At 43.8% G+C, this 13,132-nt stretch overlaps 1 protein-coding gene across 1 annotated transcript in view; it reads right to left on the bottom strand.

Annotated features, from left to right (window-relative positions):
• Ccdc6 (coiled-coil domain containing 6) overlaps positions 1–12,840 on the bottom strand; it is a 117,942-nt gene extending 105,102 nt beyond the window's left edge. The window contains exon 1 of the mRNA XM_047552948.1: positions 12,336–12,840. Within this exon, the coding sequence (XP_047408904.1) occupies positions 12,336–12,647 (312 nt within the window). The 5' untranslated portion in view covers positions 12,648–12,840. The remainder of the gene's footprint in view (positions 1–12,335) is intronic.
• Between the last annotated feature and the right edge of the window lie 292 nt (positions 12,841–13,132).

Genomic DNA, 13,132 nt, shown 5'->3' on the forward strand with positions numbered 1-13,132 from the left:
TCCACATATCAAGAAAACACTTCCATGTATACCATCTCATTTGGTGCTCAAAATAGCAGTGTGGTACAAGACAAGAATCAATCCCACAGATTGCTATTTTAAACTAAGAACCCAAAACTCTGATAAAATGTTAAGGAAGCTAGAACCTCAGCTGATTGGAATTCAAGCTCTACAGGGCCTATACATCCTCTGCTGTGCCATACTCCTTTCCTACTGTCCCACTGCCCAATGACCAACACTAGGGAATAGACAAGGTCACCCAGGGACAGATGCTAAAACTAAAAACAACTTCACAAGGTATTCATATGGCAGAATCGAAGTCTTAGGAATGCTGCATTCTTAAAAAAATAAAGTAACATATATCCTGGGTTGGGTAGTAGTTAGGCAGAAGTTAACCAGGGAATTCATTTTAAAATTCATTGAGCACTATCCAATAAATCTGTATGTTCCAAGTTTGTACACCTGCTGGGTGCAGTGGTACACACCTGTAATCTCAGCAACTCAAGAGGCTGAGAGGCTGATGCAGTCAGCCTGGGCAACTTAGCAAGACCCTATCTCAAAATAAAAAAACAAAAAGGCCAGGTGCAGTGACGCACACCTGTAATCCCAGCAGCTCAGGAGGCTGAGACAGGAGGATGGCAAGTTCAAAGCCAGCCTCAGCAATGAAGAGGTGCTAAGCAACTCAGTGAGACTCTCTCTCTAAATAAAATATAAAAAATAAGGATGGGGATGTGGCTCAGTGGCAGAGATCCCTGAGTGCAATTCCCAGTCCTGAAAAAAAAAAAAAAAATTTTCATACATTTTATAGTATGTTATATACTCCATTTAAAAAAAAAGTTTGCAAAGAGTAAATGTAGGCCCTCCCAAAATAAATTTCACAGACTTTATTGAACAGTTACTGTGTTGAGACTGTAGAGAAACACAAAAGATCTTTCAAACAGCAGAGACTATGTGACAGTCACCATGTGAGGTGCAGTCAGACTATCTGTATTCAAGTCCCTACTCAACCACTTACTGTGATCTTTGAGGTGTTGCTGAGACTCCCTGTACCCCCTCCCTTTCTTCATCTGTGACAGGGTGCTCACAAAGGATTAAGAATTAAATCAGTTCCAAACAAAAGGTTGGGAACTGTACCAGTCACTTAGTAAGGTTGCAATATGCAACTATTGTTACCACGGACTATGACAGATCATCTTATAGATGATATGTGACAAAATACTTGTTTTCAAATAGTTTAGAAGGAAAATAAATGTCTGTACTAAGCAGCCAAAGATTTCTACAATGCAGATATGCTCCTACTGGTCCCTGCCCTTCTGCCTCCCCAGCCTTAAGTAGCAAGCCACGAGCAGAGACCACCCAGATGCACCCATGAACACCACTCTCCTTCTGGGCTTCCTTTTTCTCTAGACAATTAGATTCTGCCTGGATGTGGGAAGAATACCTTTTCCAGTCACCACTCACCCCACCCTCCCAACTGACCCTCACTTTCTTCTGGATTAACTTCAAATTTATCCATTAGGTCTTGGCCAAAAATAAAAATAAAAATAAGATAGAATTCCCTCTACGATCTCACTCCTGGATTGACTCAGGGCCCTCCACCGATGGAGCAAGTACAATCTCATTGTTACATATGGACACAGTATGGCCAGCAGGTGCTCAATATATTGGTTAAAAAATTCCACTTGTGCTATGCTAACTGAACCATTTTTAAGTAACAGCTATAATATAAACACAAAGAAACTGATACCGGAATGGGCAGAGGCGAGATAAGAGCAAGATGGCTATACTACAAAGGTAGCAACATACTGGGGTATGTAGGACAGGCAGGTGGATGTAGAAAAACTACAGCCCAAGAGCAACAGAGCCAGAAAGGGGAGCAGACCACCCCCTACACCACTGCTGCTGCTTTTCCAAGACAGGGTGTTGGCTACGCTGGCAGCACTCCCTCAGGTCCAGCATCCTGGTGATGGGGTAGCCTTGAGTACCCTAACTAAAGAAGAGAACTGTGTAGAAACCACTCTGAGGAAAACGCCTACACCCAATGAAGCTAAAATGGTTCCTAATTTATATCCCACCCTCCTCCTACAAACTGTGCTGTCTTGTCCTTAAGCTCTGGAGCCAAAGTTAAGCTCAAATCCCAGCCCCACCTGATAACCTCAGACAAATTATGCAAGCTCTCTGGGCCTAAATTTGCAAGATTATAGCACTGGATAACAGTAGTACTGATCCCATAGGACTGTGGCAGAGAATTAAAAGGGAGGATGTATGCAAACTTCTTCCAACAGTGTGTGCCCTGCAGTGAGCACTGGCTAAACATTAGCTGTGACAGCAACACAGAAGATTTGGAAGTGGGACAATGCTGGTGGATAAAAATTCTTCAAGTTTTTTTTTTTTTTCCTTCAAGCTTTGTTAAATTATTGTTTATTCAAATGCTGTCAAGAAAATTAAATGCTTGCAATACATTTCATAAAAAAAATAAAAAGCAACAGTCATCCATGAGGTGTCAGGTGTTAGGGCAAAGTCCTTTCTCCCAGAGGACAAGCCCTCACTGTAGGTTATTCACTCCTCTGGTGTTGTTCAAGTCTGGGTAATTATGCTCAAAACAAATTAGGGCATCAGGTGGGTACCATTAGGGCTGGGGTACTGTCCGTGTTTGTTACATGACAGAAGATGCAGAAGAGATGTATCAACAAGCATTTTTATTGACATACATTAGGTCCTACATTATAACTTGAATGCTAGGATAAGACAGCATTTTTATTGAGATATATTAGGTCCTAAATTATAACTTCAATGCTAGGATAATAAGAAACAGTTGCTTTTGTAGATCAGACAAAATTTTTTCCTTAAAGTCAGTAGGAATAGAGGTTACAAATGGGGAAACAGGAAGCGGCTGTTCAATAGGGAGTTTCTGTCTAGGAATGATTAAAAAATTCTGGAAATGGTCAATGGGTGTAAAACCTTGCATGTACTTAACATTACTGAATAGCACACTTTAAAATGGTTTAAAAGTGTTTTATTCAGCTTTTTCACTGCTGTGACCAAAAGACCTGACAGGGACAATTAGAAGAGGAAGTTTATTTGGTGGCTCACGGTTTGAGGTTTTAGTCCACAGATGGCCCACTCCATTCCTCGGGGCCTGAGATGAGGGAGAACATTGTGGATGAGTGTGAGCAGAAGAAAGTACCTCAGGACATCACACCAGGAAGCAGAAAGGGAAAGACAGACTGTTCTCACCAAGGACAAAATATAAACCCCAAGGCACGCCCCCAATGACCCACACTGCCTCCAGCCACACCCTACCTGCCTACAGTTTCCACCCAGTTAATCCCTCTCAGGGGATTAATGTGCTGATTAGGTTAAGACTCTCCTAACCCAATCATTTCACCTCTAAACTTGCTTGCACTGTCTCATACATGAGTTTTTGGGAGACGCCTCATATCCAAACCTCAGCAAAAAGGTAAATTATTTGTTATATATATTTTACCACAACAAGGGATTTGCAAGGAAAAGAGAGATCACTGGCCCTCTTTAGGTATCCCCAGATTTTCTCTCCAGAATAAGCACCATGCACTCAAGGTTCAAGATGGTAAACAACTACTATACTTTCCCAAAGACTCGGCTCCTTACCAGGTGGTGATGTGAACCTGAGGAAGCCCAACTGTCTACTTTATGAAGCATACACTTAAAACTCAATTCTTTGGATAACAAAGATATTAAAATCATTTAGCCTTTTTTCCCCCTCCCTCAAAGTTTACTTTCTCTGTAATCTGCAGCTGCTAAATGAAACAGGCACACAATGTTTTGACTCAGCAAATATCTGTTTGGATAAATTAAGGCCTGTCAAGTGACAAACTCTTCTTCCCTGCCCCCCACCACAAAACAAAACAAAACAAAAAAACTCTTAACAGAAAACTATTACCATTTGACTTAGTTTATCAGGACGATCGAAAAAGAAATCACTGATGTGAAAATAATTTCATAAATTGAGAAATTATCTATATTAAACACAAAGTATAACTATTCTCTCAATCTATTCCTTTCGGCCCCTCTAATTCAATCTCCAAAGGCAGAGAGCACAAAAGATTCAAACTGTTCCCTTCTGAAAGCAACACATGAAGTGTTTTATCCAGGTAACTAAATTTCTAAGGACTTTCTTTAGTTCTCCCATAACCCATGCTGTTTTCATTCTTTCATTTCCTCTTTCCTTCTATGGAAAATTTTTTTGAACGATGACCTATGTCTGGCTTATCATCCCACCTCTGCTCCTCAGCAGAGAAGCCTCATTTGATCCTCAGTGCCCGGAGATGCCCTGGTGGGTATTAAGCAGATCACACTGGACACACACCTGGCACCGCCTAAGGCTGGATTGATCTGGAACAGATGCGTGGAAGATTAGCCCATCAATCAGCACTGCTTTTTTAACAAGCTGGAATTCAAAAACTGTCCATAAAAATTCTAATTAATTTTACCATAAGAAGTCTTTGCTTTCACAGTTTCAGATTAAAAACATGAGAAATTCGATCCCTCCAATAATATTCCACAGAAGGAACATGGGTGGGCCCCAGTGAATACCAGGAATAGAGGGAAAAACCTAGATAATTTCGGTTTACCTGACAGATGCAAATTATGAAATTAAAAATCAATGACATTTTTCAATTATTACCATATAAAAGCAAACAAAAAGCCTCCCTACACCATCTCAGCATCAAATGAACAACAGCTCTCCCCATCACTGCCTCACAAAACAAATAAGCTAATTAAACTGAGTGAATCTGACACATTGTTTCCTTAAAAGGTATTCACTGAGATGGATGAACTTCATTTTGGAAGGCAAAAATGTAGAGTCACCCGCCCTCAGGACCCCTGCTGGAGTTGGTCCTAACTCCCTTTCTTTTCTTTTCGGCACCTGTCTGTTGATTATCAACTCTCCTGGCTGGAGTGAAAAGGATGTTACCCTAGGCACTAAATGGCCTGCATACCTGGCATGAACCAAGCTGAATGAAGTCAGGTGTGATCTTGTTTCTTTTTTTTTTTTTTTTTTTTGGGGTGCTGGGGATCGACCCCAGGGTCTTGTGCTTACAAGGCAAGCACTCTACCGACTGAGCTATCTCCCCAGCCCCCAGGTGTGATCTTTGTAGGCTGCTGGAGGATCCGTGACCTACCTTTGGCTGTTCTGAGTGTCTGGCACACAGTAGGTCATGCAAGCATCTGAAAGCTGAAAACGGTCTATTTAAGGTTTTTACTTATGTCATTTTGTGCCTTTACTGAGGAAGCAAAGGCATGGGGAGTGGGGAGAATCAGAAAATTTCCCAGTGTTATATGAGTATCAAAATGAATTTCAAAAACTAAATTGGACTCCATAAATCAGATTTCAAGACAAAGGGAGGGTTAATTCTTAACCATCAAACACACTGTTAACCCCCACACTTTTTTATGCATTCTAAAAGAGAGAATTTACACAAAGTGATGTTTGCAATTTACTGATATGAGGGTTGATATAAACTTCACAACTATGGATCTGACAGTCATAAAAAGATAAGAAAATTTGACAGTCTTGGGGAAGTAGGAAGAGTGTGCAAGTTAACACCACTCCAAGATCCTGATGATTAGAAGTATTTTCCAGAGCATTAGTTTCTCTGTCAAGAAAACTGCAACCACCAACAAGCAGGAACATACTGAACCCGTAAGCATTTACTTTGCTAGCTTTGACAATAATTCAATATATCTAAAAGCAACCACACTGTGATTGAAAACAAAAAGCAACACCTACCCACAGAGGAAAAAATTACACAGAGGGGACAAGAAAGATTACTGTTACTCCTTGCTCAGCCTTGCTGCAGTTTAAAAGGAAGGATTAGCATTTCTAGGTGGAAACTCAATTATATCTGCAAGTCATGATTTAAGTGGGGGAAAAAAAACCCAGGTAGAACATAAATACACAATTGTAACAACACCCCACTTCCACTCTGCAAGTCACAAGTGGACATCTATATAGCTCAGGTCTCCCCATCCTGTTTTCAGACACTTCCCCAACCATAGATTCAGGTCACCTTGTACTTGCATTGATGCATCTACCTATGCTGGTCCATAGAGGTTTCCCACAGGTGGCTATGGTACATTTCAACAATTAAAAAAAAAAAAAAAAAAAGTCAGGAACACTTGGAATGATCTGTCCATCATCGAAACCAAGTCAGCAAATATGAACATAAACACTTCCAACCAGGCTACTTTTTTTCCTAAGCCTTGTGACAGAAAGCCTTAGAAGGGTGAACCTGAAGACACTTTGTCCCTTCTTTCAAAGGAAATGTATCAGGAATATCCAGGTATACGCAACAAGGTAGCCTACAACATGGCCTACAAAATCATCCATGGTTAGAAGGCAAGGGCTGAGGACACACACTGATTGCAGTAGTCCCCAAAGTATACAGTGTATCCATTCATCCATCCAGTGTTCAGCCATCAATGGTGAAGATGGTATTTGTTGTTAAGGCAGGAGAATGGTTAAATGAACACAAGGTACAAGTGATGGTATTAGCATACTCACCCCAAGGGGAAGGTTAAAAAAAAAAAAAAAAAAAAAAAAAAAAGAAAGAAAGAAAGAAAAGAAACAGCACATACACCCTAATGCCTTTGGAACCAACTCAACAACCCTCTGAGCATCTCCCACCTGCTAGGCACTAAGGAATTCGATGAGGGAAACAAATTCTGTCCCCAAAGCAATTTCCACATCTATTGAGGAAGATCTGTGTGGTTGAGGGTGACAGATAGGTTCTATGGACCCGAGAAGGCACATAAGCCAGTGTGTGGCTGACAAAGTGGCAGTGCCAGGGCAACTGGGCAGAGGAGGTGGCACCATCTACTTGAATTTACAAGTAGAAGGAGGGGAGAAATAGAAAAGAGCATTTAAGGGCAGAAGTACATCCCTGAAGAGTCAGGAAAATCCACTGTAATTCTGGGAACTAGTAGTTTAGAAAGCCTTGAGATCCCTTGCTGGGCTAGATGCATGGGAGAGATGTGGCTGTGAAGCAAACAGCAAGCAGGAGTTGATCATGCAGAGCCTGGTAAAGCACCAAGAAGTTTACCAGATTCCAGAGGGCGACTGGGAGCCATTCAAAGTTTTTAAGCTTCGGGTGTTTCGCTTCAGATCAGTCTCTCTGGTCTTGAACAATGCTCCCCATAAACAGATACTGTGGATTCACTAGCTATTCCCCATTTCCAGCAAATACACAAAAGGAGCACTATAAAAGTCCATCATAACCTCTTTAAGGCTTTAGGGTTTTTTTTTTCTTTTCTAAATTAAGTTCAAGGAGATTATGGGAAACACAGAAGATGCCTACAACTGTGAGAGACTAAATGCAGACAAAACACATGAGAATAGCCTCTTAAAGAAGACTGTGTACAGTAGACTGAACTGTGAGGTCATATTTTCCTCAAAGTTGTGTCTAAAGTTGGGTGTTTCCATAAGAAACTAAGATTTTTTTTCCTTCTGTGCAAGAAAAAAAAAAAAAAAAAAAAAAAGACACCACGCCTCTTTACAAGGGCAATGTCAATCAGATGGCTTCCAAGAGTCTACCAAAATGAACACTTAAAAATGGAAAATAACACATTAGGCTTCCAGAGTAAATAATCCAAAATGCACAGCACCAACTATAGGATGTCATCTGCTGGTTAAAGAAACCATTTCACTATTGATGTTTAAAGTGGGTTTTCTAATCATGACATACCAATGTTTTTCTACTATCACTTCGAAACAGTTATATTTCTGCATTTCTCTAAACTTTTAGAATGAATTAATTTTATAATCGAAAGACACTTAAACACTAGCAACTTATTAAAGGCCTTTATTTCCAAAACCAACACGTGCTGAAGGTCTGAAAAGGTACCCACTCTGGGGAACCAGCTGAACCCTACTTATACACCTAGAATACCAGCAGCAAACTGAGAACTCTGCAGTCACTCAATTATTGCTCACAGAATTACAGCCCACCACTATATTTCCTCACCTTCCCAGAGACCATCAACACAACCACCCTTTTTTTTTGGTACTAGGAATTAAACCCAAGGCGGCTTTGCAATTGAGCCACATCCCCAGTCCTTTCCAGTTTTTGAGACAGAATCTCATTAAGTTGCTGCATGCACCACCCTGTCCAGTCCTTGACTGCATTGTCCTCACTGAATCAGGTACCCAAGATCACATTCTCACCCAAAGGATATGCCAGACGTATCTGGCCTAACACATAAAAGCTACTCAAAAGGGTGACTAAGCATTTGTTTTCTGTTTATTTCCCCCACTCTAAAAATAAAATAAAATAAAATATGATCTATAATTGGTAGCCTGGCTGCACTGCTGATTTAATGGAAAAAATTGGATAATCATGGATAATCACTCAAAACATTCTATTCTACCTCTAAGCGCCCCCCAAAATGAACTAGAAGCAAGAAAGCTTTAATTCCCAGTTATAGCCATGGATGAGAGGCATTTTACAGTTGATTCTTCCCCATAATGTTTACTTCTATTATACAGATGCTGAGAACATAGACCCATAAAGTCAGTCCTTTATGAAATGGGAAGCTCCATCAGAATAAGCACTTATATACCAGAAGAGACAGACAAGACCATTGGTTAGAGATTCTTTTAGCCTTTGAACTTGGCTGAGAAAAAGAAATGCTACTACATACCCATTACAGAAAGGCCAAAATCCAGAACACTGACCCCACCCAATGTTGGTGAGGACATGAAGCTACAGCAACTCTCATTCATTGCCAGTGGGAATGCAAAATGGTTTAAGCCACTATGGAAGACAGTTTAGCAATTTCTTACAAAACTGAACATACTTGTACCATACAACCTATGCTCCTACTTGTTTATCCAAATAAGTTGACATCTTTTGTCCAAAGAAAAATTTGTAGATGGGTGTCTATAGCAGTTTTATTAATAACTGCTCAAACTGACAGAAATCTATAATCGTACTCAGGAGGCTGAGGCAGGAGGATAGTAGTGAGTTTGAGGTCAGCCTCAGCAACCTAGCAAGACCCCACCTCAAAATATATGTTATATAAATGTTATATATATGTTATACATTTTATATATATTTATAATATATACATAATATATATTACATATATAGTGCCATAACTTGAAAGTAACCAAGATGTCCTTCAGTAGACAGATGGATAATAAAGTTACATCTAAACAATGAAATGTTATTTAGCACTAAAAAATGATTAAGACCTAAGGGGGGGGGGATAGGAAACTAAAATACATATTACTAACTGAAAGAAGCCAATCGGAAAAGACTGCATATTACCTGATTCCAACTCTATGATGTACTGGGAAAGGCAAAACTTCAAAGAGAGCAGAAAGCTAGTGATTGGGGAGGAAGGATTGAATAGGCAGTGCACAGAGTATTAGGGCAGTGAAACTATTCTGTGTGATGCTACAATGGTGGATACATGTCATTATGTATTTGTCCAGCCCTACAAAATATACAACTCCAACAGCAAATCCAAAATGTGAACTACAGAATTTAGATGATAATGATGTGTCAATGTAGGATCATGAATTTTAACAAATGTACCACTCTGGTGAAGGATGCTGATGGTGAGTGGCTATGCCTGTGTGGGGGACAGAAGAATATGGGAAATCTCTGTAGCACATGATCAATTTTACTGTGACCCTACACCTGCTCTTAAGAAAAAAAAAAAGAAACAGTCTATTAAAAAAAAAAAAGGAGAGGGGATGTCTCTCTCTTCACCAGGGTGTGGTTGAAAGGCAATATGCCTTCCTGAAGATGCTCAAAGCAAAGGAAAGATAGCCAAAATCACTTTTAGAACTCATCACCACAAAAGTTAATATCATAATACAGAAACTAATAAGAGTCAGGAAGGCAAGTAATAGGATTATGGTACCACCTTCCCCTCAAATTAAAATAGTGAAAATAGCAAGGCCTTCACTTCACTGAAAATCTAGACCTTGTCACAAACTTCCCAGGCAAGGGCAATGCCTAAATCAGACTTGTCATGTATTGTACAGCTTAACCTTGACGTAAACAATGGAACAGTGCTGTTCAATGGGCCCTCATGGCCAAGGACCCATTTCCTGGAGTCCCACATATATCCTCCAAAATTCCATAATTGAGCAATTGAACCCACTCCAACACAATTAGGATTCTAGGTAAGTTAACAAACCCTCCAAACTTGGTGGCATATCTTTTCTACATTTGTCCTTTAGATCCTTAGTTAACATCTGCCAAGTACTAGGAACCCAGGTGGCCCATAAGTAATTTTGTCTCCCTGAATATATTAGAGATTAAAGAAGAACTGAGAAGTTTCTCATACTGTCATGTAGAACACTTTTCAAACTTTACTCAGTAGGCCACAGAACACTTCAAGTACATTTGGTTGTCTGTCAGTTTTAGTTGAGGTTAAGTGCTAAGAAAGAAAGCCACCATCTTACACATTCTTCCCACCAAGTATTCAGAAGGCCTCTGATCTTACATTCCAGGAATGAACACGTTTGCCCCTGCAAAGCCAACGTGTTTGTGTACAATGTACAGGCCTACTTATAACATGGTCAAAGTATCAAACAGATAACCCTTTCATAGTCTCTCCACCCCCCAATCCTTCCCTACCAAACCAACAAAAACAGCCTGAATTGCTCACTGTAAGGGGCTAAAGATTCTGTACCATGTTAAGTTCACTACTTTCCATGGTTTACGATATCCCAGAGACTAACCTTCTCATTTACTAACTCAAACCTTAAATAAATGGCCTTCACCAAGATTCCACTCTTCTCAAACCCCACTCAGCAATCATTCTTAGCCAAGAAAGCTGGAGGAAGTGGCTGCCTCTGCAAATTCCTCCCCCTTCCTACCAAAAGGGCACTTCAAGAACTTTACAATCCGGAGACACATAAATGTCGATCCAATTTCATTCACCAGGACTGGATTTGAGCATGCAAAGTGCCTTTCTATAATCAATTGCTATTTAGGTTGCCAATCACACTGAAACCCTGGTGAAAACCTGCTATCTACACAAATCAAGAATGCCATCTAGTTTTCTATGAGCCAGCACTGGGGAAACACACACTAAAGACGCCTTCCTGGAAGAGGGGCATCCTAAATATGTCCCATTTCATTTCCAGGGTGTGATTTTTTTACCTATCCCCAAATTCATCCGCCTCTCCCGATCTGAGGATTCAATCTAATCAGCCATTGTACAGCAGCGCTGGCAATTTATCCCCTTAATTTCTTGACATTTTCTTCTCTGCTCTTGGCTGGGAAACTGTTTTGATCTGAATAGGGTTGTCTGTGCGGGGATTCTGCATGTTAATGATGTGGAGCTGGCAGGGATGTTAGGTGAGAGCACACAGTGTACTTTTTCTAGTTACGTTTCGCCTCATCGCCCCTATAGGGGCCTTTCTAAACGCCTACCACCCCAGGATAGAGACCTACAGACCTAATCTTACCCTCTTCTGGGGGGCCTCCAGGGGTCAGACAAACAGAACAAACAGCCTGTTCTCCCGTCATATATCTGAACTCAGAAGCAAGATACTCCTAACCACTCCACCTCCACTGAAGGAAACACGTACATCTTGCTCAGCCCGGGAGTCGCAACAGCTACCCTTCACCTTGGTTTCAGCCCCAACCCAATCCCAGCCAGAGTAAGATGCTGCTCTTTCCCGGCTGTATACTTCCAACCCTCCCAAGGGAAGGGCTTCCAACCGAGGTGGGAGCAGTAGCTCTAGTACCCGCCCTTCCCTCTCAATTCTGGCCAGAAAACTCCACTTCCCGGATTCCCGGCCACTCTCTCCCGCCCCCTCCCCGGGCGATCCAGCTAGTGCGGTCCTGATGCCAGCTGGGTGCCCAGCCCAGCTGCGCACCGCCCCCCACAAGCCAGGCCCCTAGGACAGACCTCAGCTTCCTCCCTCTCCCGCAACTCGGGTTCCCCACATTCTGGTCTCACCACTCAGGCATACGAAGACTAAAAAATCCCACCCCGCCCCCCCCCTCAGCCACGCCACCAGGATCCAGCCCTGCCCCGGAGGGGCCTCCTCCCAGAGGCGAAAATGGACCATGAGTGGTTGCCCCATTAGTCTTCTCCCGCACCCCACGAGTGTCCTGGTCCCCCGAGGAGGGCAGACCCACGGGGTCCCAAAGGGTCACCTCCCTCTCCCTCTCAGGTCACGGAGGCCGGTAGGTCTCCGTGGGCAGCGTGCTCGCCGCGGGTCCCCCGGAATCTGGGGGAGCCCAGAGGTTGCCTAGGTCTGGGTGCAGTCCCTCCCGAGGGCGGGCGGAGGTCGGCGCTGCGGCGCGCCCCCGGGGAACACTCACGATGGTCACGCTGGCTTTGCGCAGGTCGCGGTTCTCCTCCTGCAGCGCCTTGCACTTCAGTTTGTAGGTCTCCAGCTCGATCTTCAGCACCTTGTTCTCCTGCTGCAGCGAGGCCAGGCGGTTGGTGAGCTCCTCCAGGCGGAACGGCGAGATGACAATGCCCCCCGACTTCCCACCACCACCGCCGCCGCCGCCGCCGCCACCGCCGCCGCCGCCGCCCGAGGTCGACGAGCAGGACGACTGCATGGCGGCCGAGCTGCTGCTGTTGCCCCCCGCCCCGTCCGTGTCGCTCTCGCTGGCGCTGTCCGCCATGGCCGCCGCGGGCTGGGGAAAGGAGGTGGAGGAGGAGCAGGGAGGCGGCGGCGGCAAAGGCTGGGCTGCGAATGAGTGGGCGCCGGGCAAGCACAGGGGAGCGCCGAGCTGGGCGCCTGGCACCAGGGCGCAGACTCCGAGCGGCGGCGAGAGAAAGAGAGAGAGCTTCCCGCTGCCAAGGGACCTCCTCTGCCAGAGAACAGAGACCCCGCCCGGGCTCGGGCAGTATTGCACTGGGGCTCGCTCCAGCCGGGCCTGGCGCGCTCGCTAGGCCGCCCAGCAAAGCTTGCCAAAAGCTCGGAGACCCGCCCTCCGCCGCCTGGCGACAGCCGGCGGTTTGGAAACGCGCGGGCACTGCGGGTGCGGGAGAACCAGGCCTGCTCGGCACCACCAAGCTAACCCGTCGCACGTGTTCCGAGGGCGGGCCTCCGAGCCCCCTAACCCAAGCCCACAGCTGCCCAACCTCTTCCGGGCTCGCGCCCTCT

Source organism: Sciurus carolinensis, chromosome 5, assembly GCF_902686445.1.
Source record: "Sciurus carolinensis chromosome 5, mSciCar1.2, whole genome shotgun sequence".
Taxonomy (NCBI): domain Eukaryota; kingdom Metazoa; phylum Chordata; class Mammalia; order Rodentia; family Sciuridae; genus Sciurus; species Sciurus carolinensis.